Source organism: Podarcis raffonei, chromosome 13 (assembly GCF_027172205.1).
Source record: "Podarcis raffonei isolate rPodRaf1 chromosome 13, rPodRaf1.pri, whole genome shotgun sequence".
Classification (NCBI taxonomy): Eukaryota; Metazoa; Chordata; class Lepidosauria; order Squamata; family Lacertidae; genus Podarcis; species Podarcis raffonei.
In genome coordinates this window covers 13,948,274-13,976,210 of record NC_070614.1, presented here as the reverse complement: position 1 = coordinate 13,976,210, position 27,937 = coordinate 13,948,274, and the positions used below count along the sequence as shown (strand labels likewise).

Sequence of the window (27,937 nt, the reverse complement as noted above, 5' to 3'; positions counted from 1 at the left end):
TTTAAAATTCAGTTTTTAAATCTACCCGCTTCCCTCTCTCAATCCCACCACATATTTCCTCAAGCTGCTTCCCCCTCACATTCCTAGCCCCCTTTCTTTTTTTCGAGCGGGAAAAGGCTTGAAGCTTCTACTCCAACCGCCTTTTTTGCTTATCACCGGGTGAACAAACCACTTTCCCGGCTTCTCATTGGGCAGGCGGCGACGCGTCCAATCGCGCGCCAGGTGTCCCTCGGTCCGCTGAATGGGGTAGGCGGAAAGGGGCAAAAAACAACGGAGAGGTTGCGATTGGACGCGCGGGCTGCCCAATGCGCAAAGAAGCCGGCGCCGATCTGGGGGTTTGGAGGAGGAGGAGGTGCTGTACCCTATATGAACATGGGATTGGCCCACCTCTCTGGAGACGGACATCGGCAACCGCCAGTTAACGCGAGCAGGGGGAGGGGAGGCGTGCTGGAATCACACTTTTGCCTCGGGCTCGCCCTCTATTGGTGGCCCTGAGCTCCATACCCTCGTGGTTAAATGTCTTGAGACCCGAGGGAGGAGGAGGAGGCGGGCCTACGGGGGAGGAGAAAAGGGAGCGGAGGGGGGAAAGTCGGCGCCTTATTGGCAGTCCGGCTGCGGGTGCTGGCCAATCGCGCGGTGGAGGGAGAACCTCGGCGGGCCCCTTCTCTGCCACCCGGCCGTCCCCTCCCCTCCCCCCTCCCTGTCAGGCTTGGTAACGGCTGCCTTGGCTGTTCTCGCAGCGCCGTCAGAGCCAGTCTGGGCTGCAGGGTGAAGGGAGCTACCACGCCCCCCTGCGCGGTCATGGCGGGGGCAGCGCGACGCCCCTCTCTGGCCCCTGGTTTCCCTTGAAGAGGGGGCGGGTGTGTGTGGAGTGAGAGGCGCCCTTAAACCTGTGTAGGGAAGGGGATGGAGGTGAGGGGGTGGCCGAGCGGAGGGAGAGCAAGCGGCGGGGGTTGCTCTCTCTAGGGCGGGTAGGTTGAGGGGCGCGGGGCGCTGAGGGGGGAGAGAAGGGCCCAAGGGAGCCGCTGAGGGGGCGAGGAGTTGAGGCGCGGGGGGCGCTGTCGAAAGAGTAAGGGGTCTTGAAACGGGGGGGGGGGCTGCGTCTGGTGGGCTCCCCCTCCCCAGAGAGTGGGAAAGCAGCTCTTCCGAGTTAGGTTTGAATAGGAAGATGGAGGGAGGGTGGAAAGGGGTCGTCGGAAGGATAGAGACGAGGAGAAACGGGTGTCGCGGGTTGAGGAGCCTGAGGCAGCAAGGCGGGAGTGCAGAGGAATTTGGGGAAGCGAACGACTCGACAAGTTCGGCGCGTCCCTGGGATACCAGAACCGGGACACCCGGTTGTGTGGCACCAACTGTTGGCCAAGTCGTGTGTTTTTTTGTTTTCACATCACACTCCCCCCCCCCCCATCTGCCTGCCATTTCTCAGTTGTTCCTCGGCAGAGAAATGATTGCCTTCAGAACAGCGACACCTGTTTGGCTCTCAGTCGGCTTAGTTCCCGAAAAGCAGAATTTGAGAGAGTCAAAGGCACCTGTGCAGTTTCCCCCCCTGGTTTTCTCATATATATGATTGCAGATCAGGCCTCGTTGATACTTTGGAGAAATGGGGAGGGGTATGTATGTAATAGACTGGTTCTCTCAAACTCAGCATAATAATGCAGTGTGTAGGCAGTCCGAAAGTGGGGGGGGGGATGTTGGTATCTGTAAAACAAACAATTTAGATGTAGGTTAATTTGTCTTTCCACTTTTTTGTCTCAGCCCAAAGTAGCATTCAGAGGCACCAGCCGCTATTTGAATAGTGCAGAGTCCAGTGGAAGACTGACGGATGTGTTCAATAACGTTATCATGACAGGTTGCAGCTCCTTCTATGATTGCTACAAATTGCAGGTTCAGTCAGTTTTTTATCAACTTGAGATAATTTTCTTTTAGAAATACATGAGAGAGTTTTCATAATAAAGCATTATGTAGCATTACTAGCATTACACTATTAGCATGGTTTGATTTGATTTTACTGGCCTGATAATAAACACTGTATTTGAAATGCATTAGAGCTGCTTCTCATGTGATTTCTGTACTTGAGTAATAACAAGGTACTATAAATTAAAGTAAGTATCATGTTGGGGCGGGGGGGGGTACACGTTCTTTATATGTTACTCTAGTTCCGTGGTTTCCAAACTCCCACCCTCCAGGGTAACTTGAAAATTCCTGAGATTCTTGGCAGGCTACAATTATTTTTATGCCTGTTGTAGAAATTGCAGTACATTGTACTTGATTTTGTAGAATTTTTAATTTTTACCTTTATTGCTTCTTTTAGTTCTTATATATTGTATTTGATTCATTGTATTATAATTTAAAGTCCGTCAAATTCAAATTGTAGTCCAGTAAAATACAATATAAGAAATAAAAGAAGAAATAAAAATACAATTAAAAATCAGTATGGAGTAGCTATGTCATCTTCCACCTTCAGCCACAAAATCAGACACGCTGCAGACCACCTGAATGCAGCTTGCAGTCCACAGTTTGGGAATCCCTGCTGTACTCATAATGCTCATTTCCTTATCATCTCTGTCGTATGATGATATCCAGGAGGGCAGCCGTCTATATTCAGTCTCTTGTCATATCCAGAAGAACTTGGAAGGAATGGGACTACATGAAATATTTCCCCTTCTAATGTGTTACATTTCAACACTCACTTCTAAGTACATGATAACTCATTATAGCTGAACTTTAAGTTAAACATATTTGAAAACTTGGGTGAAAAAGCATATGCCCATTTTTGAATGGCAGTTAACTCTATTAACGTGCAAATTCTCCAAGGAGTTCCAGAGTGGTGTGTATGGGCTTTCAAGCTGGTCTGAAAAGTAAAGAGTTCCTTTTTCCCCAAACACTGCTTGGGCGTCTAGTAGACGTATCCAGTGTTTTCAGTGAATAGTGGACTGACTTTTTTAAAAATTATCTTCACACCCCCAATTGCTGTATTAGTGTGGTGCCATGTCCTCTAGTTTGATGAACTGATGTGCTGATGCACCCCTGTAGTTTAATGATCCGGGTTCAGAGGCAGTGTTTGACTGAATACCTGTTTCTGGGACAACAGTGTGGCAGGGCTGTTTCTTTCTTGCTCTGTTAACTAGATGGTCATTTAGTTTGAGCTAATTTGAGCTAGTAGGGTACCTGTTACTTTCTTGTAGAGCTACAACTATATCAACTGTCCTAGTAGGCTACCTATTGTATGGAGTGCTAGACAAATACAAATTGTGATATAGAGAGGAAGGTTCATACTTCTCCATACCATGGATGGCTACCAGTGTACAAACACAAAAGGGCTTTCTCTGGCAGTACCCCATCTCTGAAACCCTTCTGAGGAAGACCAGGCATACTTTTTGCAAGGCTATGTTCAGGAAGAATTTGAATACATTTTTATTTCTTAAGATCATTGGACGGGGATAGGTATATATAGGCACTGTGGTTTCTATAACTAATCCTTAATTATTGAAAATTGTCTCAATGGATTTTATGTTGTTAGCTGCCTTCAGTACTCTTCAGGAAGAATAGATGGGGAATAAAATTAATTAATAAATAGCCCCATCTTTCAGTGAGTGAGTAGTACACAATATCTTAACTCCCTTCTGACTGCATCTGCAAATAAAATAATATATCCTTTAAAAATAAATTTTCTGAGTAGCTAACTATCTTCCATTTGCTTCTCAGCTAACCACCCAGTTTTGATAGATAATTTACAGGCATCCTAGCTTTTAATGGGATTTAAAAGAAAGGTTTAGCAAATTCAGTTTAACGCTTGCATATTAAAAGGTACTACTTATTAGATTGTCCATAATGAATTTGTGCAACCATAGCTGCTTCAAACATTTTCATATTCTCAGCCATGAATTGTCTAGCTCAGGTGGGCAGGAGGTAGATTACTATCTTCTGAAAGATCTACTCCAAGTATAGTAGTTTGGCAAGTATATCTGATTCTCACCTGTTTAACAAATAAATAAAGCTTGTGTGAGGGAAACAAGGGATTTTTAATGGAAAAGTAATGTAAACTTAGTTCTGATAGGAAAAAAATGATTTAAAAGCCTGAAGTAAAACCTGCTTTAGGTCTTATACAAGTCTTGTCTCTTTAGCTCCTTAGCAGTTGGTATAGGTTGATAGACTTGATGCTAGAATATAGAACTAGAAAATATTTCAAATTCATTTTTCAAAACATTAAGGAGAATTGTAAAATATTTTGTTCATTAAAAGTACTGTATAAATGATAATATATGTTGGAAACCATATTTCAGCCATGGAAACTGAACAAGCAATCATTTCACCAATTAAAATTCAATGCATAAGGCATAACTCAGTTTTCATTTTCAATTACTTTGATCAGGTATCACAGTGCACTTATAAGCTTATATTTCCCATGGAGACAGAATGTGTTGTCTCCCACATGGGCTTAGGCATGCAGCATTACACACATTACTCTATTGCTGGATGTTTTCCCTGGACACCACACTTTCGTGCATCCAGTATACAAAACTGTGGATTAGGATTACTTCATTGGGGTCATATGATGAACACATCACTTTGACATACTTTATTCATTTACACAAGTAAAACTGATCGCACACTGGATGCCTTAGCAATAAATGAAATCCAAATAGAATTCCCCACAGTACAAAGTGTTGTATAATAAAATTTAGCCCAACAAGTATAAATTATCTTCCACTATGCAAAATCCTGCTGAATTGTGTTAAGTTTCAACAACAAATTCCCTTTAACTGGCAGAAGTAATAACTTACACCTACCTCAGAGATTAATTTGGAAACAAATTATATTTAGTGTTGTTTACTGATTTTCTTAGAAACTAGAAAACAGAAGTATGTTAAATTTGAGACCATTATCTCTGGAACTGTGGGGGGAAATACTCTCAAGGGTTTTAAAGCAAAATGTAGCTATATTTGTGGTTGCTATTATATACCTTTGCTGTAGCCTATTTCAGATCAATAAAAGTCCCCGCCCCCCCACCCGTCAAAGTGGCTGAGTAATCTCTCTTTAGTGTGTTGTGACGTGGCTCCTTTGCAGTAGTCGTGCACTAGTACTGTCTGGAATCAATTAGCTGAACTTGATGGCCTTTGGTCCTTTCCAACCAATTCTCAATTTAGGAAATTAATTATGAAATTAATGCAGTAAAATAAATAATATTTTTAATATTAATTTTCTCTTCTTGAATTTAAAATACAGAGTGAAGAGAATGTAGACTTACGGCAGACTTACAGTACTTCAATTTCTACAGCTTCTGAATGTTCAAACCACGCTGATTCTTCTCTTTTCTATGTCCCATGGTCTACATATGCAGATGATATTAAACAACCCCCTAGTTCTCAGATTAGTGTAAAGAACAGGTACATAATTTAACTGTTATATGACTAGGAAGAGAAAATTGTATGGTAAATAGTTTGCTTATTTTCATTGCATTAATTGCTAATTTCTACAGGGCTGAAGGGTACAAATTGACAATACATGTCCCAAAAACATGATGTGTTTTTTGGAGAGAATTTGTGAATGGTGGGTTTTTATTTTTCATGTTCAGAATCCATCTTGACTCTATAGTTGGTGTCAGAATTGAGTTCTTTTCAGGTCAGGCTAGCAACTCAGAAGTTTTTTTGCTTTTTGATGTAGAATGCACCTATGCTCACTTTCTTTAATTTATATTGCTTTGATTTGTTCCATATATTGTAAAGGTGTCCGTCAGGCATCAGCCACTTCATTCTGTTCTTACCACCTATTTATAGCATATGAGAATGAGCAACCCCTCTGAAGCTTTCCTGATTGGGTCTGGGTGGGTGTGGAAATCCTGAGCCAAACTTAGAACTCAGAAAGGTGTTATTATACCCTCTTCTATACCCCAACCACACTCCCCCTGCCCATGTCATTGGCAGGAGCAGCAGAGGGAGTTGAAAAGAAATACTTCTTTCCTTTTCTCACCCCCCTCAGTCTAATAGAAAATGGATTTGTGGCTGTAGTTATTTCAAGAGCTCCTGCAGTTGCATGAACTGTAAGAACTGCATCTTCCATAGTTCACTGCACCCCATCACACTTGGTATAATCTACTGCACCACATCAGTGAGGGCAAAAGAAGAGGGGAGCAAGCGAGCGAGGGAAGAGAAAATTTATTTGTGCTTCTGTTGTTTTTCCACTGATGGGGGAAGGAAGAATGTGGGAAGGAAGGGTAATGTTCAGAGTGCGTAGCAGGGATGGCTTTAGGGTGTGGAGAGGAGTGGCAGATTTTTATTAGGGTGGGAGAGGAAGTTTGGAGTGTGTAAAATAGGTGTTAGGAACCTTTGGCCCTCTAGATATTGCTGAACTGCAACTTCTAGCAAGCATGGCCAATGGCAATGAATGATTGGAGTTAGAGAGCTGAAGTTTCTCCACACTTGCTATAAAACATTCCTTTCCTTTTGAGGTGGGTTTTCCAGTGCCCTGAAATATTCTTCTGAGCCTGGCTTGGGAGAAATTTGCCAGCACCACTAGAACTGGGTTAGTGTACGGCACATGTCAAAGGATAGAGGTGTGATTTAGATGATCTTGAGATCCTGGTATAGCCCATTGAATCTATGGATCCTTTATTTGGAAACTTTCCCAGTGTTTCATTCTTCCATGGAAATTTTCTATTTCATATATTTATTAGCAACAATGAATGGGAGCCAAATGCAAATACAGCATTGTGCAAATACAATATTAGGCAAAGTTGGTAATTTCACATTTCTAGCTTTGTTTATTAAAGTAAAATAAACATGGCCAGTAAGATCAGTCTAGGGCATAAGAAAATTGATACAAATTACCTGAGTTCAAAATCTTGTGTTAAACCACACCACTGTTTATCAGTTGATTTACTTACAACATAGTAACATCATTTTTCTTCCTGCTGTCTAAAATCTTACAAGAGCTTGTTTAGCTGGGCTGCCTCAACTTGGAGTGGGGAAGCTGGTTCACCGGGCTTTGACTTTTAGCTCACCATGCTCTTTTTGGCAAGCCATGCCTACCTGCTCCATATATGACATCAGGTGTGAGGCAGGTAAGGGCAGGGCTTCAAAGGAACAATTGGGAGCTTAAAATGAGTTGCCAATTGTTCCTTTGCTACAGCAAGACATGCTTTTACTGCCCATTAGCTGATGGGTGGCAGAGGCAGCCTTGCTCCAAGAGGGTTAAGCAGTTCTAAACCGCTGAAAAACACAGGTGGGTGGGACCTCCAGTTTATCAGCAGTTTCAATGGAAACCATTTCTCCATCCCTATACTGCTTCTTCGACTTCTGACAACCAGAGGTTCAAGGAGCAGTGTGGGACTGTTTGAAAGCTCCTTTGCAAGCAGCCCCACTCTGCTGTTTGAACTTCCTGTTTTGAGAGGTTCATGTAGTAGCATGGAGCTATTTACAGACTTTCAAACAGTCCTGTACTGTGCTTTGAAGTCTAAGCTCATTGTCACCTGATATCACGATGATGGGTGAGTGACAGGTTGGTGGACCTGCTCACCTGTCAGATTTGGCCCAGCAGGGGTAGGGAGATAAGGATCTGACCTGCCAACCAGAAAAAGTTTCCCACATCGGTCCTTGGGGTTTGCCTGCAGCAGGGATGAACACATTGTATGTGGTTCAAGTCTGCATGCAGTCAAATATGCGCAGTCTGCATGTGAGGCGGACAAATTAAATTATTGAATCATTTGTATATTCCACTCATCGACAGGTTTAACATGCTGTCATTCATAATAGTCTGCGGGAATTCTGAACCGCAGGCTCTCATAATATGTCTGGGTGTACAATGTACTATAAATAATCTGAACAAAAAAAGAACTTGCTGAGCTTCAAGTCAACATGATGGTTGTGACGTGGGTCTTTGACAGCTTGGGAAGCAGCACAGTCAAGAGGTTAAAGGGATTTTGATTTTCTTCCCCCTTTTGTAGATGGTGAAATGTCTCAGTGGTCTACATTGAGCCTTTACATTCCATGCTAGCTCTCAAACAATCTGTTAATGTGTGAGATCTTTGTGGAACACAGGCAGCTCTAAAAGCTGCAGTTCCAGGATATTGTTGATTTTTTTGGTGGCAAATGTTATAGCTAGAAATAATAGAAATGTAAATATGAATATAGACAGACATTCGTAGCAAATACTTAACCTACTTTTCTCACCCCACTTAGGATTCAAACAGAAAGAAATGACTATGGCAGTGAAACAGACTTATATGGACTTGTGTCTAACATCTTGGAAGAACAAGATAAATCTCAGCCATATTTTGCTGACGGGTTGGTAATATATTCAACATAGGATAGTAATTTCCTACACATCTACTCACTTTTTCCAACTGCTCTTGTTCCACTGAGAATATTCTGCATCTGCCATCAGTGGGAGCTTGTAATTTCTGCTGCCATTATCAAGAAGGCAGTAATGCATATTAACCTGAATCTTACATTTTTTATTAGTGTATTTGTGGTTTTGGCAAGTACTTTAAACAGCTTATTACACATCATTCATATATAAAGATGTGCATTAAATAAGTGGTATGCCAACTACATGCAGACCTCAAGTATCAGTTTTGAACACCTCCCCCCCAAAAAAAAATAATAATTTAGTGTGCTCTAGCTTGATACATGTCTCTGGCTTTCACAGTCTTCATTTGAAATTATACCAATAGCTCTGACAACACACTGGCCATGGGACATACCAAAAGTAAAAATAAAGATTAGTATAATAGGTTAAAATCTATGTAAGGAATTGTGCAACTGTTTATGTTTCATTCTTGTAGGGCGTGCGCCTCCAACTTAAAATCAGTATGGCCTGTGAGCACAACCCGATTTACAGACCACCCTGACCTGCTGTCGGAAACAAAGAGACCAATAGATGGAGCCATCCCTCAACAGACTTTTTATGGTGGAGAAACTTTGCCTGTGTCTGACAAACAGTATATGCATGCTGGTCCTGTAGCATTGCAACAGAAAGTGGATGACCTTTACCATGGGCTCACTAACATCGACATTGATGAGCAATGGCTGTACCCTTCCAGGAATGATCATGTCAGCTGTTATAATATTCAGAACAATGAGAATGCAAAGACACCACAGTTTCAAGACTATTCATATGTGAAAACATGTTTTGCCCCACAAACCAGTCTTTTAGAAGCAATAAAAGAATCAGGAGCAGATACTTATGCTTATGGAAGGGATAAGGTAGGTCCTAAAGGACATGATGCACAGGTGCACCAAAAGAGAGCTGAGATGCTTCTTTCACAATTCAGTAGATATGGTGAAAGTGCAGATTATTGTAGATACCTGGATTATTCTCATCCAAATAAAACAAAGCATAATAAAAATGCAAATTATAGTGTTCAAGAGAGTAAAAAATTACCAAGTGGAACACCTGAGTTACCAGCTTTAGATACTGATAATTATAGTAAGCTTTTTCAAAATAAACCAGCTGTCCAGAAGAAAATGGAAGATGTCTCTTCAGAACAGCAGAATTTTACATTTCAAAAGACTACCGGACTCATGTCAGAAAAGCAGTTTGTGAATGAAAATTCATTTACCCCTGACTTTGGTTTAAAATCAGATTTTGCCCTCAAATCTCACACAGCTGTTTCGGGGAGCGGTGATTTTGCAAATGCTACAGAAAATTCAGAATATTTCAAATCACTGAATATCTTATCAACAAACCCAGTAACAACTTCATCAGGCACAAATCTAAGGCCAACATGGATCAACATACAGACTAAAAACAGTTCCTCCATCCCTATTCGGAATCAAAGCACCTTGATAAAGTTGAATAATCATTTAACTGCTGGTTCAAAAGGTCCCAATCATTCTTATGATTTTTCTCAGTTGCCATCAAGCAATGCAACTTTAAGCAATAATTTGTTGCTCCAGAAATATTGCCAAGAAAACCCCACAGTATTTTCCGGTTTTGATTTCAATGATAGCAACGCTGGAGACAGAGTTCAGTCTGCCGGTCATACAGAAGGACTGGGTAAGGTAACAGAAGAAAGTCTTTTTGAGTCCATGATTGACAAAAAAATCAAACCAAATGGTTTTTGTGATAACTATACGCAGCAATATGGGATCATTGAAAATGTGAACAAGCACAATTTTCAAGTTAAATCACAGAATGGACATTATGATGCTGAGGACGGACAAAAACATCTAGATGGACTGTCACAGAATACTTACCAAGATTTACTGGAGTCTCAAGGTCACTTCAGTAGTCACAGGCAAGGAAGTGGAGACAATATTGTCAGTAACCGTGTGAACCGCACTCAGGCTTCTTGCTTTTCAAACAATTTCATGATGGGTGACTTGAGGCACAGTCCAAGTGTTCCACAGCTTAATTCAAACAGATTTCCTTTGAAATCTACCCATCCTTTTGGGCATTCTGTCATTCCCCTGATGGATTCTTATGATTTGTTCTCCTATGATGATTTAAGCCACTTGTACCCTTATTTTAATGATATGATGTACGGAGACAATTCTTTCACAGGCTTCATGCCAACATTTGGATTTCAAAGACCAATGAAAACTAGGAGTGGGTCAGCCAGTGAACTTCATATTAGGTTGGAAGAATGTTATGAACAATGGAGAGCTTTGGAGAAAGAACGGAAAAAGGTAAGAAGAAACATGCATATCAGAAGAGAGTACAAAACGGGGAGTAGATACAGCAATGAACAATCTTTGAAATTACTTAAGTATATTGAGTAGTTTCAAATATTCTGTTCACTACTGTATCTAAGAAACAGAAGGATTAGGCTAAGCTTATAGGAACAGCTTTCTTATCAATGCCTAGGACCAGGGACATGGAACAGGTTTGGGCTGCTCAGCCTTCAGTCCTGATCAATTGGAAATTGCTGGCACAGTTGTTTAAACCAGTACTACTTTAGAGAAGGGTAAAACCTCAGTGCCTAGGACTTGCCGATCGCATGGTCGGCCGTTTGAATCCCTGCGGCGGGGTGAGCTCCCGTCTTTCGTTCCCAGCTCCTGCTCACCTAGCAGTTCGAAAGCACCCCTAAGTGCAAGTAGATAAATAGGTACCGCTTTATAGCGGGAAGGTAAACGGCGTTTCCGTGTGCTGCGCTGGTGCTGGTTCGCCAGAGCAGCTTCGTCACGCTGGCCACGTGACCCGGAAGTGTCTCCGGACAGCGCTGGCCCCTGGCCTCTTAAGTGAGATGGGCGCACAACCCTAGAGTCGGACACGACTGGCCCCTACGGGCAGGGGTACCTTTACCTTTACTTTAGAGAGGTCAGGGTCTTGTTTAACTGTTCGGTAATCTGATCCTGGTTAAAACAGCCTCAAGCTTGTCAGAAAACATAAATGTGGTGCAGGTCCAAGAACTGATAGCTTTGATTGCTGCAAAACCTTTTTGTGGACCACTTGAATGGAATTTGCAGGCAAGAGGCAATTTAGTTTCTAGCCTCTAAAGCCCAATAAAAAAAAAATACTTCTGACAGTTTTCCTAACATTCCACAATTCTATTCTAGCAGCCTCCTTTGAGCACATATTCCTGCATTTTTTGCAACATAGTAGCATTTTAGAATGTCACTTGTGCTTGCTGCAGCTAAATCCTTTACTTAGCTGTATGATGCAGCTTTGATTGCCAGTTAAAAGACCTACTGTATTGGCCCGGATATAAGCCTCACCAGAATATAAACTGCTCTCTTAAAATTCTGCAGGCACTCACATCACACCCGTTCTGTTTTACTGTATATCTGTTTCAGCAGTGATATCGTAAAAGCCAATTTTTGTAAGGTCGCAATTTTTTTTTATTAAGGATTTTCTTGTTTTACAGAAGTGTAGTGCCTCGTATTTTTCTTCTTCTTCCATGTAACATTTTTACAAATCCGTTTCATTTGTTGAGGCATTAGGGGGAGAAGAAAAAAGAAAGAAAAAAGAAAGGGGGGGTGGAGAGAGGGAAGATGGATGGGGGTGGGGTCGGGTGGCGGTGTTTCTATTATGTTTAATGTATGTAGAGTTTGGTGTCAGCGTTGCTTGTGTTGTTCACTTGTGTTCCTTTGGTGGTGAGAGAGGTTGGGGTTGGCCTAGGGTGTGATTGTTTGCTTGTGATTGGCTGTGGTCATCCTTGTTTTCGTGTGTGAGTGAGGTGGGTGTGTGTTTTGGATCAGGTTAGCCATATTGATTTGTATGCTGTTGGTGGATTATTGTCATTGTCCTGTTGGGCTGTGTATGTGATAAAGGGGAGCCATACCGGGGTGAAGGCGTCTTCTTCTGTTTGTCCCCGTGTCAGTTTCAGTTTATTAGTTAATTTTTCTAGTAGGGCTGTTTCCCATACTATTTGGTACCATTGGTCCATGCTTACTCCTGACAGGTCTCTCCAGTGTCTGGTTATGGTGTTTCTGGCTGCTGAGAGCAGGTGGGTTATGAGTTCTTTGTGGTGTAAATGGGCATTGTTGTCTTGGAAGATGTTTAGTAGGGCCAATTCTGGGGTGATGTCTATTACTTGCTTAGTTATTTTACATATTTCTTGTATGGCTGTTGTCCAGAATAGTTGAATTTTGGGACACTCCCACCACATGTGGAGGTATGTGCCTGTAAGGTCGCAAATTTAAGCCACACGTTAACTTTTCACAGTCGGAATTTGTAAAAAAAGAGGCTTATACTCAGGCCAATATGGTATATACATAATGAATATTCTAAATTGTTGTGATACGTTTTTAGTTCTAACACTGTTCCAATATAATTGGTGTTTGGAAGTTAAAATAATGAACATTAAAATATGCCCGTTTTACTTTTTGAAGGCTCTGAATGTAATTTATGGTCTGTTAAAATTAGTAGGAAAACCTTCACACTGACCAATGTAGATCTAAATTGTACCCTTTCTACAGAATGCTGCATAATTCTTATTCTCTGCAGGGAGCATGGCAACATTTAGTTAGTTATTTTGCAATACTTTGGGTAACAATATTTATGTTTTGTTTTCAGTTTGCTACCTCAGCTGCAGGTGTGTTTTGCTTCTTGAGATCTTGAATTATTCTAGTCCAGCTCAACACCCTTTGTCAAATTAGAAATAGGATGCTGAGTTTTGCAAATATGTGCTATAGGTTACTACAATATTTTTTATTTTCAGGAGTTTGGGTTTGGCTTCACAACTGAGATGCCACTAATGGCTGTGTTTCAAGTAGATACCCTCATCATTTGTATCCCAAAAGAAGAATAAATCAAGTTTCCTATAATATACTCCCCATAATTTACCGTCTTTAACATGACAGATTAATTGTATCTTTTCCAGACTGAATCAGCTCTTGCCAAGAATTACCCTGGGAAGAAAGTGTCTAGTACTAACAACACTCCAATTCCAAGACTGACATCAAATCCATCCAGAGTTGATCGCTTAATTGTGGATCAGTTACGAGAACAAGCCAGAGTGAGTTATTTGATGTCAAAATACCAAATTTTGACAAGTTTGGACCCTTCACGCCCAAGACCTTATCAGCCTCTTCTGCTCCCCAAACTGGCATAAGTATGCCTCTAATTCTGTCTCTCCTGAACATCGGAATTGTGATGCTAGATGTTCCAAACACAAAACATATATGGTTGTTGGAGGGTATCCACATACGGGTTGTTCCTCCCAATTGTTCCAGTTGGGAGGACAATGCAAAATAGCTTTGTGTACTCCATTCTGTGTGAGGCAGAGCCAGTCCTAATTCCAGTTCTATCTGTCTACAATTTACAAAACCTTGGCAGAGGCAACAGATTTAAAAAAGGAGACATTTTGTCTGCTTCTTGGCTTCAGACCCCTACTAGACTGGTTTTCACAGTGTAGGAAGCCCCAGCAGTGCCTTCCCTGATCCTCGAGCCCTTTGGGAAGCAGAAAGGTTAGAAAGGCAACGCACTCCAAAGTCGGACCATTTCATCCATGCCTGAAAATTGGAATAAATCACACAAAATGAAATGAAAACACAGGGCCAAACTACATGTGTGCAAATGGAAGCTCAATGGCTTCTTCTTTGCTTTGCTCCAAAAGCTGCTTGAGAAATGGCAAGGAGGAGGCACTTAAACCTGTCTCCATCTCAAATTACCTCTCTAAGTGAAATATGACAACCTTAATGGGGCTGAAGTTCCAGGCAAGTTGGGAGAAGTGATGTAGTAGATCAGAGGGCATCAGAGATGTCCTGTTTCAGTCTTGTAAAGCAAGGATTGGATTAGTACCCAGTGCACATGAACTCACATCTTACAGCAGGCTGCACACAAGAATACCTGCACATTCAACTGTAGAAAAGGTGTTTGGTTGTAGGGAGTGGGAGCTGGAAAAAAGGGAGAAAAGTTCAAAAAGTTGGGGAAATGATTATGTAGTTTGGTTCATAGTCTTCTGACCTACTTTGGATTACTTGATTAGCAACGCAGCGCTTATCTTCTGAAAAGTCATTTCATAGGGAAATCTGGTCATTTTTTCACCATGCATTTCTTTTGAGGTCCTGATCCAAAATGGGTTATCACAACTTTTCCTTTGCTTTCCTGGCCAAACCTCCTGGCACTGTCCTTTCTGAAGCTGTCAGTGTAGTTCTTAATCTGTTTTCTGTATGTTCCTACAGCCAACCTGGTAAACCTCCTATAGTCTCCTTCCCTTGCCCCCAATCAAATCCATATGTTCCTTCCTTGAGTTAAACCAGATATATTTCTTTTTTTTTTTTCTTGCATAATTTTTATTAATTTGTAAAAATCAAAATACAAATCAAATTATATCAATACTCTTGTTTTTTACAGAGAAAATAAAAAGGACTTCCTTCTGCCATTCCACGAATCGTCCATAATAACAAAAAAATAAATAAATCCGCATTCCTTTGTATGTAGTGCCATAAGTCACTCTCATTCTTCCTTTTTCCATAGGCATTACCCTTTGCTTCTACAGAGCACCTTTGAAACCCACTAGTGTTATCTGTTCATCAGTTAAGCTTTTCAGATATTCCGTAAAACTTTCCCAATCTTTGACAAACCTCTGATCTTTTTTATATCTAACTTTTCCTGACATCCTGTCCATCTCCACATAATCTAGTAGTTTGGCTCTCCATTCCTCTATAGTCGGCAAACTCTCTTGTTTCCAGTTTTTGGCTATCAACACCCTTGCTGCCGTTATAGCATATTGGAACAGTTTGCAGTCCTTCTTTTTTATCTCCTTTCCTACCAAACCTAGTAAGAACGCCTCTGGTCTTTTAGCAAAAGTATATCTTAACATTTTCTTTATTTCATTGTGTATGCTTTCCCAGAACTCTTTGACCTTTTGGCATTCCCACCACATGTGGTAGAAAGTCCCTTCCCTTACTTTGCACTTCCAACATTTGTTGCAAGATCCGTACATTCTGGCTAATTTTACCGGGGTCAGATACCAGCGGTAGAACATTTTCATTAAGTTCTCTTTTAGTGACACACAGGCCGTGAAATTGAGGTGATGTTTCCAAAGTTTTTCCCACTCTTCAAAATAAATGTTACGGCCAAAATCTTTAGCCCAGTGTGTCATTACCGCCTTAACCTCCTCGTCACCTAAATTCCAATCTAATAGTTGTTTATACATTTTGGATAGAGTTTTTATGTTATTCTCCAAAATCTCAGATTGGAATCTGGACTTTTTGTCAGCATATCCTTTGCCTTTAACGTCTTTCTTAAACATATCGTTTATCTGATGATAATGTAGCCAGTCATATACTTGGGATTTGACCTGCTCAAACGGCCTCATTTTCCACTTTCCTTCCGCCTTCATTAGGAGTTGTTCGTAAGTTGCCCAATTGGCTCTCATGTTGGTCTTTTTAACCGACATAACCTCTAATGGAGACAGCCATTGGGGTGTTTTGGGTTCTAACACATCCTTATATCTTTCCCAAACCTCTATCAGGGGACCTCTAAATATATGATTCCCGAATCCCTTATGTCCTTTCTTCCTCCCATGCCACAGATAGGCATGCCACCCTGATCTATTGTCGTGGCCCTCTAGGTCTAACACTTCCGTATCTTCCAGTTTTATCCATGTTTTGACCCAGCATAAGCAGGATGCCTCGTAATATAATTTTAGGTCTGGGAGAGCGAAGCCTCCCCTCTCTTTTATATCCGTTAATAATTTAAATTTTACTCTCGGCTTCCTCCCCTGCCAGATGTATCTAGAAATTTCTTTGTGCCAGGTTTTAAATATCTTTATATCTTTAATGATCGGGATATTTTGAAAAAGAAATAGGATTCTTGGCAGTACCGACATTTTAATTGTAGCTATTCTTCCCCAGAATAGCAATTTGAGCCGACCCCACGTTTCTATATCCTTCTTGACCCCTTTCCATACAGTTTCATAGTTGTTTTTAAATAAGTCTATATTTTTTGGTGTTATCCATACCCCTAAATATTTCAGCTTTTTTGTCACTTCTATTTCTGCTTCTCTTTGTAATTCCTCCAATTTGTCTAATTGCATATTCTTAGCTATTATTTTTGTTTTCCTTTTGTTTAATTTGAAGCCCGCTACTTCCCCAAATTGGTCAAATTCTCTAAGTACCTCTTTTATTGAATCCAGTGGGTCTTCCATTGTTACAACCAGATCGTCTGCGAAGACTTTAGTTTTGTGTTCGTGATGGCCGACCCTGATTCCTTTTATTCCTTTATTATCTCTGATGGAGTTTAGTAGTACTTCTAATATCGTTATAAATAACAGTGGGGACAGTGGGCATCCCTGTCTTGTTCCTTTAGTTACTGTTATTTCTTCTGTCTCCACATTGTTTATCAACAATTTTGCCCTTTGTTCCGTGTAGATTGCTTTTATCCCGTTGTAAAATTCAGTACCTACTTCCATGTGTTCCAGTTGTCTCAGCAAAAATTCCCAGTTTACGTTGTCAAACGCCTTCTCAGCGTCCACGAATAACAATATGCCTTGTTTGTCGCATCTTTCTGTTAAATATTCTATTATATTAATAATGTTTCTTATATTATCTTTCATTTGCCTACCCGGCAGAAAGCCGGCTTGGTCTCTGTGGATATTTTTTACTAAGATGGCCTTGTATCTTCTTGCAAGGACTCCCGCGAAGATCTTATAATCTATATTTAATAGGGAAATAGGTCTGTAATTTTTAATTTGTTCTAAATCTGAATCTTGTTTTGGGATTAATGTAATCAGCGCCTCCTTCCACGTCTCCGGTATTTCTCTTTCATTAAGAATGTTGTTCATTACTTCTTGTAGTGGAGTCAGTAGAACCGGTGCCATTTCTTTATAATATCTACTACTAAACCCATCTGGGCCTGGGGCTTTCCCGTTTTTTAAATCTGTTATTATTGCTTTGATTTCCTCTATCTCAATTGGGGCATTTAATTTCTCTTTATCTGCTGGGGGGATCTTATTGATGTTCTTAATCGTTAAATATCTCTCTATTTTTCTGGTCCTATTCTTTCCAGTATTTCTAAAGAGCTCTCCATAGAAATCCAAAAAAGCTCTCCTTATTTCCTTAGGTTTGTTTATCTCTTCTCCTTCCACCACTATCCTGTTTATCGTATTCTGTTCCTTCCTTTTTTTCAGTTGCCAGGATAGTAGCTTTCCCGTTTTGTTGGCATGTTCGAAACTCCTCTGTCTCAATCTTTTGATTTTCCATTCTATCTCTCTATTTACCAGCATTGTGTATTGTGATTGTAAAATTTTTATGTTCTCTTTTATTTTCTTATTTTTTGGGTTTTGAGTTAATTTCTGCTCATTCTCTGCCAGTTGTTGTATAATTTCTTTTTTCCCTTTTTCTCTCTTTTTATTCTTGATTGCGCTCTGCTGGATAAAAAAACCCCGCATCACCGCCTTACCCGCGTCCCACACCACCTTCAATTTTGTGTTGTTGTCTAAATTGTCCTCAAAATATTCTTTTAATCTGGTTTGGGCTTTTTCTACTACCTCTTGGTCGTCCAATAAGTAATCTTTAAGTTTCCATCTATTTGATCTGCTTTCCTGCCCTCTTAGTTCCATAATTAATGGATTGTGGTCTGAAATTGTTCTAACCTGAATCTCCACCCGTACCGCTCTAGTAGTTATCTCTTTCGAAATCCACATCTGATCCAATCTTGATGATGAATCATTGGGTTCCGAGTGGTAGGTATATTGTTTTTCCATGGGATGATTGAATCTCCAAATGTCTACCAAATTGCAATTTTGGATAAGGGAAAAAAACGCTCTAGGTAACTTCCCTTCTCTACCCTTTGTGTCCCTCAATCTGTCCATTTCTAACGACGTCACTCCGTTCATGTCTCCCAATAGTATAATTTTCTCATCGGCATAGTCATACAACTTTTCTTCCAATCTCCCATAGAACTCTGACTTGTTATCATTGGGAGCATATATTCCCACTATTATTATCTTTTCTCCCTGCCAATTTATTTTTACTGCTATTATCCTTCCTTCCTCGTCTTTAAATAACTGTTTCGCTTCAATTTGTTTTTTTATATAAATCACCACCCCCCTTTTTTTCTTCTGGTCTGAGGATACAAACTCGTTCCCCAATCTTTGATTAATCAGAATCCTTTTGTGCTTTCTCGCAATATGTGTCTCTTGGAGACAGATAACATCCAGACTTTCCTTCTTCAAGATATGTTCAATTCGATTCCTCTTTCCCCTGTCATTCATCCCATTAACATTCCAACTGTATACCTTTAACACCATTGTGATTTAATTTGTAGGGAGAAAAAAGAAAAGTGAACAGCTATAATTTCCTTTTGACCTTCCTCTTACGCTTCCTCCCCCGTCCCTCCCCCCTCTCCCTCCTCCCCCCCCGAACTTCCCGTCTCCCCCTCCAGAACTCCTTCCGATCCTATTCCCCCGTCTTTACCCTTTTCCTTTTGTGGTTTAAGTTCTTTGTATTTCCTTAAGAATTTATCTGTTTCTCCTGGATTTGTCAATTTTTGTCTCTTGCTCCTATATGTAAAGGAAATGCCTTCAGGAAACTCCCATTTGAACACAATGTTATTTCTTTTAAGTATCTGTACCAATTCTTTGTAGGAATCTCTACGTTTTAAAAGCCTGACAGGAATGTCTTTAAAAATTATTATGTTGTTTCCTTCAATGTTTAACCTTTTCTCTCTGTTTTTAGAGAGAATTCTGTTTCTTATTTCCCTGTCTTTGAATATTATCAGGCAGTCTCCTACAAATTTTTTGTTCCCTGGAGGCTTAGTTTTTAGTCTGAAAGCCGATTGCACCGCCCTTTCTACCTCTTCTGGTGATGTTTCCAACCAAAGGGCTAATTCTGTTATTAATTTCTCTTTTATGTTTTCTCCCTGAACTTCAGGTATACCTCTCATCCTAAGGTTAGCCTCCCTCTGTCTGAGTTCATTCAAAGCAATCCAATCTTTCATATCCTCTTGGCTCTTGTTCAAATCCAGTATCTCAGCTTTAATTTTCTCCTCCTCACGTCTTACTTCCTTTAGTTCTGCTCTGGTCTTTTTCATCCCTTCCTCCACTGACTGTGTCCTCCTGAATACCTCTTTGAGTTGACTCTTTAGTTCATTAACTGTTTCATCTAACTTCTTATCTACCTCCCCAATTCTGTGCTCTACTTGTTCTAGCTTACATTCTACATTTTTCTCACTCTCCCTTATCTCCGCAAACATTCTTAATATCTCTGCCCTAAACTCCCCTTCCTGCTTTGATCCCTTTCTGTCCACTGGTGTTCCCCCTTCTGGTCTTTTCCCTGTGTTTGACATTCTTTGTTTTATCAGATATTAACTACACCCAACAGTATAATTATAACACTTCTGACCGGGTTTCAATTCCCTATTTAACCTGGTCCCCTGTTTTAACAGTCTTTTCTAACAGTCTTTCGGTTGCACAGTAGTCTATTAATTCCTTTTTTACCGTATTGTGGCTTTGGGGTATCAGGGAAGGTCCTGTAGTTTTAAAGTTCAGGAGTTTGAAAAAACTTATGTCCGCAAAGTGATGTGTGCTTTCAAGCAGCACCAAAGTTCAGGGGATTGAGAGCTCTTATATCCTCAGAGTGATGTGTGCTTTCAAACAGCACCGTATAGTCTTGTAGAGGTTATATTGGGAAAGTTTGTTCTCCAGATAGTGGATGGAAGGTCCACACCATCAGAGTCTCCCAGAAAATTCACTCAGAGTCTCCATTCCATTTTTCCTGGAGTTGGGGAAAAGGTAAGAAAGGAAAGAAAGGAGAGAAAAGAAAGAAAGGGAGGCGGGGGGGGAAGGGGGGGTACAGAGATACTGGGGGAGAGGTAACCAAAAAGTAAAAAGTAAGGTCAGGATAGAAATATAAGTTCCCAAGCGTTATAAACACTTTATCCGCTAGATGGCGCTCTCTGTCGCTGAAGGCAGGCTTTCGAAGTAAATTAACCAAAGAGTCCGTCAACACCCGGTAATAGTTGTTTCCCAAATGCTGAGCAAGTAGCAAAAAGTTCAGAACAGAGATGTGCCCAGCTCTTCACTATAGTACCAAGAGAAAGACAAGAGCACAGCCACCAAGTTTTAGATCAGGTTAGACCTGTTGTGGAGTTGTAGATTAGTCCCTGATACGTTTTATTCTCCTTAATGGCGCCGCCAGCGCTTCTCTTCCACTTTTCTCTTCCGCGGTGGGGATGGCGTTTCCGGCGCCCTTCGTTTTAATAGATGGTTCTAATTTAATAACTTCGTCCTCTGTTCCCTGTTGAGTCACCCCTTTTTCTAAAGGGGGTCGAATAATTTTTAGCGTAAAGTCCTTCAGGGAAACGAAGTAATCACCGGTGGTAGCTCAATATACTTGCCTTGCTCTGCAGTTTCTCTCTGCGTAGCCACCGATCCCTGGTAACGGCAGAACCTCTAGAATTCCCTTCTTTCTCACTCCAGGTTTTTTTTTTTTTCCGAAATAGTTTAACCTTCACGTTTTAACCACCCCCGGGTTTCTTGTTCACTGAAACGGTGCGCTAATCACCAGCGGGGTCTGGGCTGTCCGTTGCTCGGGGGGAGGAAATGGCTGCCGAGGACCTGCTGCTCTCCTCGCTGTTCTCCTCGCCTTACAAAGGTTACCTGACAGCGGGGTGAGCCGCGCTCGGTCTCTGCTGGCTCCCTGTACCTCCGGACACCCTCCGGATGTGTTTCTGGGGTGCTCTCGCCCTCTAGCACCCCCTTTTCCCCCTGTTTATCGGACTGGGTTCGCGCTCCTGGCCGAATCCCTTCCCGCACCGGAGACGCGCGCCGCCGGAAGTCTAAACCAGATATATTTCTTTGCCTTAGAACTGCATGACTTTGCTGGCATGAAAATGTGGTTCTCTCATGTAAAAAACCCCAATAATTTAACAGAATTCATTGGGAGCTGGGATTTTTTCCTTCCTTGGTGAATTTAGTTTTGATTGATATATACATACAGGCAACTCAAAAGTTCAACAAAGGGCAAGGATGTGCCTTGAATTTATGCTATTTGAATTTTAGTGCTTGCTGTACTTTGGGGAAGAACTTGGTTGTGCCTTGGTGGATTCAAGAGGGTAATTAGCAGTGAAGGCTGATACATTAGAGCACACCCATCAGTCTTGATTTCTCCAGTCCCACCTGCCTTCTCATTTACAACCAGTTCCAGAGGGTGGCTGTGGCCGTCTGCTTCCCCCTTAGCTTGTTTTCCCTTTGTGGGGAACAGAATTAATTGATGCCACCTCCATTTGGTGTTGCGCCCCATTTAAAGCAGAGGTTGTATGGCCATCTGTCAGGGGTGGTTAGTTGCAATTCCTGCTGCATTGCAGGGGGTTGGACTAGATGACCTTTGGTAACACCTTCCAACTCTACATTTCTATGATTCCCACCATACAAGTCCCAGTGACCATCTACCACCACTGGTGATAAAGTTTGTAGCTTAAGAAACATGGTTTTATATTTATGCATTGTGCCTTGATAAACTGACAATTAAAAAAAAATCAGTAAAGCAATGCATTATAATTTCCTGGAACTAACCTTTAACTAAACCATTGGTGTACAGCTGAATTAAACTTCAGTATTGCATTATGGCTTTGGTTCTAAATACCCATTAGAATTGTCTAAGGCTACAGTATGTTGTTAAAGTGAATTAGGAATCAGCCTTTTCAGTGCCAGGATAGCATTACTTAGGAACCCTATATAGGTTTATGTTAAGATTATTTTGAAATCAACATGGTTCAAAACTTTAGCTTCTCATTTGCATTAGATGACCTTGAAACGCTTAGATTAAAAACCCCATCTTGCTATATGACTTGGGGATCTGCTCTTTGAGAAACACAAGACCAAAAGCTAGTTACATGTTTCTGATTTAAATGAGATGTTTGTAGCTGTGGATTTATAGGCAGACATCAACAGACCTTATAAGAACTGCTTTATAGGAAGGAAGAGAACTATGAAAGAATTTAAATTGCTGTTCTTTAATATTTGCAGGTTGTGACTCTGCTGGGAAAAATGGAACGCCTGCGAAGTTCTCCTCTTCATGCTAACATCTCTACTGCTCTTGACAAGCACCTGGAAGCAATTCACATTGTGCAGTCCCGTAGAAAGGATGAAATTGTCAATGCTTCACATCGGCAAAGACAAGGAGCTCCCAGATGTCAAGATGATAGAGGTGCACTTTTCTTTTAATGTTTGTTCTCCCAGTTTCTCTGCCTTGAGCCGTTTTAGGGCTTTTGCCCCAAATAAGAGAGGCATGTTTAATATTTGTTTGAAATTTACACACCTAGCAAAGAGTAAGCACATTGTGTACTAAATAACAATTTCCAAAGTAGTATTAGATTCAGTAGGATTTCACCAAGGCTGCTTTGGAGTAAATGATTTGAGCACTACAATCAAAGAATTGCTGTGCAAGCAAATTCTTTTGACTATGGTGTCAAAATCAGCTTACTGCCATATACTGTAAGACTCCCCTGGCACTTTTGGGTTTCCATTACAGTGCTAAACATTGGTACAGTGGTACCTCAGGTTAAGTACTTAATTCGTTCCAGAGGTCCATACTTAACCTGAAACTATTCTTAACCTGAAGCACCACTTTAGCTAATGGGGCTTCCTGCTGCTGCCGCGCCACCAGAGCATGATTTCTGTTCTCATCCTGAAGCAAAGTTCTTAACCTGAAGCACTATTTCTGGGTTAGCGGAGTCTGTAACCTGAAGCGTATGTAACCTGAAGCGTATGTAACCCGAGATACCACTGTACAAGATTCAGAGTTGAGATGCCAGATTACTTGATGCAATGAATCCAGCATGTCTTCTGGAATTAAGGAGTGGTATTCCATCATGTATGTTGGTTCTTCTTTTGTGCTGTTCTTTTTTACCCAGGGGTCAGCAACCTTTTTCAGCCATGGGCCGGTCCACCGTCCCTCAGACCATGTGGTGGGCCGGACTATATTTTGAGGGGGGAAATGAACGAATTCCTATGCCCCACAAATAACCCAGAGAGGCATTTTAAATAAAAGCACACATTCTACTCATGTAAAAACATGCTGATTCCCAGACCGTCCGCAGGCCGGATTGAGAAGGCAATTGGGCCACATCCGGCCCACGGGCCTTAGGTTGCCTACCCCTGTTTTTACCCACCATCTGAAACAGTGGTAATGGGAACACTCTGAATTATGTTAGTGGAATGCAGAATAAAACACCCCACCACTCTTTCTTAAAGGGAATTAGGAGACCCAAACTGCTTTAAGGAGCGAGAACTTGTACTCACAGATGTCTTCTGCACTCACTACTTACAAGGGACTTCATGGAGAATTTAGTCTCTTTTTTTTTATATAGAGAATTTAATCTCTAGGCCCTGCCAATAGTAGGATTTCCCAGCCTTTCATCATCCCTAAGAGATGTTTATCCTTTATAAGACAACTCTTAGTTATTGTTTACATGACTCGTAGGGAAAGCTGCTTCATTCACATTATGCTTGACTGATTAGCTCAGAAATCTTTATCTCCTTGAATATCTCTTGCAAATGGATTATTGAAATAATGGGAGATATGCAAAAACACAAATGTGAGTTTAACTGTTTAGCTGTTCCTTTTTGCTTCACCGAGTCTTTGAAGAAGTTCCTTGTGGATTGTGTTCTTTAGGGGGAGAATGTGTATTTGGCATTCATAATTTGCATACCTTGCATTTCTACCACTGTTCAAACTGACAGGAATTATTCTTGTACAACAGCCAGTGAAAGCAGCAAAACATTAATGCAGTTTTCTGTGCTAAAGTACACAATTTTGAACACTTCAAAAGAGTAGCAACATCAAATATTGTTTCCCCCCTATCTCAGATGTTTTTGCTCTTGCGCTGGCCATTAAAGAGATGTGCACAGCAACACGCAAAGCTCGCACTACGCTGTGGTGTGCTCTTCAGATGACCTTGCCAAAAACAACCTCGACGACTGGAACAGCGGAGGTGGAAAAAGCCTTACATGAGCTAGTCCTACCTGAAGATAAGACCTATGAACAGATGAATAGTGGCAACCCTGCGATCCAGAGGGGAGAAACAAAAAAACATTGAGGAAAAAATAGAGATAATAGATATGGATGTATTATAGCACTGTACTAAATATTGTAAATGAACTTTTAAAGCTTTCCTTCCAAATTAAAAGTAAAGAGATATGTGAACTGAAGTTTGCTTATCGTAAACCCAGCAGCTACCTGCTGAGTAGCTGTTAACGCAAGCCAAGAAGCCTTTGATGTTATCAGAATCAATATATTGACTGGGCAGATCTAACGTTATGTTAAATAAATCAGAAAGTTTTAAACTGCCAAAGTAGAACTTAAATCCATTCTACAGTGCAGGCATATGCAATGATCATTCTGCCTGTGTGATACAGTTCTTTTAGATTTCGTTAATAATTCTGTTTTCAAATAATGAATTTGAATTACTGTCACATGTTACTGTGTGCAGTCTAGTAACAGATAAGTTTTGATTGTGATAGAAAAAGAATTGTTCTCTTTAGACAATGAGTACCTGGAAACAGGAAGGAAACAAAGCTAAACATACCCAGTATGAATGTTAAATGAAAATATTTAAAAAATACTTATTTATGAATTTGAAATCTTAAGAATCTAAAAGAAATTGACCAGATTTTCTTAAATTAGTGATATTATATAAAGCCATTATCTAACCATGCATGTTAGGGAACATTAAAAAAAACTTGCAAAAATCATTTGTACCTATTTTAAATACTATCAATATTATCTGTTAAAAGTATTTAAATGTGATCAAAATTACATTTATATAATTGAGCCTTTAGCAGTTGCACTGCAGCTGAAATAATGAATATTTTAACACCCTTGGTTTACTATTTTTAAAGAGGGTATCAAGAAGTTTTGAAGTGCACTTTCTTTGACGTTAACTCTTTAGCCAGTTCGGTTTGAGATTGTTTGGTGTATGTTTTGTTTTCTTAGTTTGCTTCTGCATACTTTAGCACTGTTGAATGCTTGGTTTTTTTTCTTAATATCTGATCTTTTTATTGTATGTGAGTAATTTATTCAATTAGCATGTTATTATGTGGCTCAGGAGATCTTGGGTTTTAACAATCTAGCATGAAGATAAATACATAATGTCTGGATAAAATTTACTTCTCTACCCTTGGTTAGGTACACAGATATTTTAAACATCTGTGTTCTTCCAACTTTTAGAAATCCCGGTATGCTAAAAAGTGTAATCAAACTACAAATTGCCTTTAGATGATGTAAGGGACTGATTGAGATTGCAGGAGAAACTGTAGGGGACCATTTTGATCATTGATACGACTTTCCATGCTGCCCACATAAACTTCCTAAGGCAGCAGACTCATACCACCATACCATAGTAGCCACAAAGATGGGTTGAGTTTTGACATTGATACGTTACATGTTATGAAAATAAATATTGTACTATCTTTACTCTCGCCTAATAAACTGGCTTTTTGTTGAAAAAAATGCTACAATTTCTACGTTTGTATTCCTATCTTTGGAAGTAATTCAGGCTCTTGCTATCAAGAGTTTTATATCAAACCTGAGGCCTCCATAGCAGATCATGCCCCTCTCTGTTTTATCACTATTTCCAAGACTGACCGTGAGTCACCACAATTATAGAATGCCTTCCCTTTTAAACAACTTGACAAAAGTCCGATCTGAGCAACTTTTAGAAACCATGCAAGCCATTTCTTGTGAAGATGTAGGTGCTGAGGTTAAACAGGCATTCTTGAAGACTGGTGGCTACAATTGTCGATCTGTACCTTAATTATAGACAGCTGCATACTAGAACACAAGGCAATACTTTCCACTTCATTTTTTGAAGTAAAATTTATAAGCTTCCAGAAGTCTGAAAGTCATATTAGAAAGAACTTCAAATCCGTAAGGCAGAATGCCCTCTGTAAGTATCACCCATGAGCTGCCTGGGCAGGCTTTTATGGGCTACACCTACAAAGACATGGGAATGCCATCTATTAGTTGTCATTCAGATATTAAGTGCCTTCTTTATGGGACGCAGGTGGCGCTATGGGTTAAACCACAGAGCCTAGGACTTGCCGATCAGAAGGTCAGCAGTTCGAATCCTCGCGACAGGGTGAGCGCCCATTGCTCGGTCCCTGCTCCTGCCAACCTAGCAGTTCGAAAGCACGTCCAAGTGCAAGTAGATAAATAGGTACCGCTCCGGCGGGAAGGTAAATGGCGTTTCCGTGCGCTGCTCTGGTTCGCCTGAAGCGGCTTAGTCATGCTGGCCACATGACCTGGAAGCTGTACGCCGGCTCCCTCGGCCAATAAAGCGAGATGAGCGCCGCAACCCCAGAGCCGGTCATGACTGGACCTAATGGTCAGGGGTCCCTTTAGCTTTTACTACTTATCGTACTGTATATATGGCCCACCTTTAGTTATTGATACAATAATGTGGAACACCCTAGAATCCACCTGAGATGAGTCTTCAATTTTTCCTTCCAAATCCTTGTTCACCAAACTTAATCCATCTACCGAAAGCAGTTTCCTTCCCTTGGCAATAAACAGCTTTCTATAAATGAAATCATCCTTGATAGCGCAAACACATACCAAAGATGGAGGGAGGTCCATGATGGTCATGTTTTCAGAGGGCTCAATAGGTGCCTCATGAACAAGACATAATGTCCTTGGTGCCTCATACCTCAAGGACAGCCTCTCCTCGTATGAACTGACCCAGAGACTGATCATCATGTGAGGCCCTTCTTTGTGTGCCTCCTGCATGGGAGGTCTAGAGGACGGCAACAAGAGAGTGGGCCTTTTCTGTGGTGGTTCCATTTGCAGAATGCTCTCCCCAGGAAGGCTCACCTGGTGCCTTCATTACATATCTTTAGGTGCCAGGTGAAAACATTCCTTTTCTCTCAGGCCTTTGGCTAATAAAACAATATGTTATTTTAAATGGGGGGAGGGTATTGGTTAATTTTTGTTCTTGGTTTTATTATGAATTTTCTCATTTTGTATTTTCATGTTGTGAACCATCCTGTGATCTTTGGGCAGTATATGAATTTAATTAATTATAAGACAGAATGTGACCTTGGCAAACCAAGATTAGGAGGTTCTTTTACTACTAGGCGATTTGCTCCATTTCCCTGGTCCCAGCCAAGCTCTCTCTTTTTCGTTCCCACCCAGGGCTACATTGTGCCAGGGTTTAGCTCAGGAACCTGTTTTCTCAAGTCTGATGGCAGAAGTTCCTCCTTTTCCTTCACTGAAAATCCCAGGTCCCTGTTTTTACCAGCAGCTTCAGAATTCTTCCACAGAGTTCTCAAAGAAAAAAAGACTGGCCTGATAAGAACTTAAGTCTGAATGAGGCAGATTCTTCCTCTTTACGACGGAAAGGGAAGCAGCACCACTAAGATCCTCCAGTTTAAACTTAGTCATATACCCTTCACCCGGACTCATTCTCCTGCTTGTTCTGCCATTGTCCTTTGGGTACCGGCATCTGGACTAGGACTGGGCAATATCTTGATATATTGTCCAAAACCATTTTGAAGTCTTTATCATGATAACGGTTTCATTGTTTTTGAACTGGCAACATACAATGGTACCTC

At 40.9% G+C, this 27,937-nt stretch overlaps 1 protein-coding gene and 1 long non-coding RNA gene across 9 annotated transcripts in view; one reads left to right on the top strand and one right to left on the bottom strand.

Annotated features, from left to right (window-relative positions):
- LOC128400820 (uncharacterized) overlaps positions 1 to 549 on the bottom strand; it is a 68,373-nt gene extending 67,824 nt beyond the window's left edge. Inside the window, exon 1 of one of the 2 annotated variants that reach the window (XR_008327380.1) lies at positions 388 to 549. This is a non-coding gene — a long non-coding RNA (uncharacterized LOC128400820). Of the gene's footprint in view, positions 1 to 169; positions 310 to 387 lie in introns of those variants that run through there. The other variant, XR_008327383.1, reaches the window with a different exon arrangement.
- On the top strand, positions 165 to 25,838 carry MEIOC (meiosis specific with coiled-coil domain). Of its 7 annotated transcripts, none has more exons than XM_053363393.1 (8): positions 165 to 246; positions 1,753 to 1,881; positions 5,224 to 5,384; positions 8,175 to 8,279; positions 8,780 to 10,625; positions 13,262 to 13,396; positions 22,355 to 22,535; positions 24,197 to 25,838. In XM_053363393.1, the coding sequence occupies exons 2-8, from the start codon at positions 1,840 to 1,842 to the stop codon at positions 24,424 to 24,426; spliced, it is 2,700 nt and encodes an 899-aa protein (XP_053219368.1). In that variant the 5' UTR covers positions 165 to 246; positions 1,753 to 1,839; the 3' UTR covers positions 24,427 to 25,838. The 7 variants fall into 7 exon arrangements, with proteins under 7 accessions (XP_053219368.1, XP_053219370.1, XP_053219366.1 ...); XM_053363395.1 differs by lacking the exon at positions 165 to 246 and adding an exon at positions 649 to 768; XM_053363391.1 differs by lacking the exon at positions 165 to 246 and adding an exon at positions 667 to 860.
- Positions 25,839 to 27,937: the final 2,099 nt, after the last annotated feature.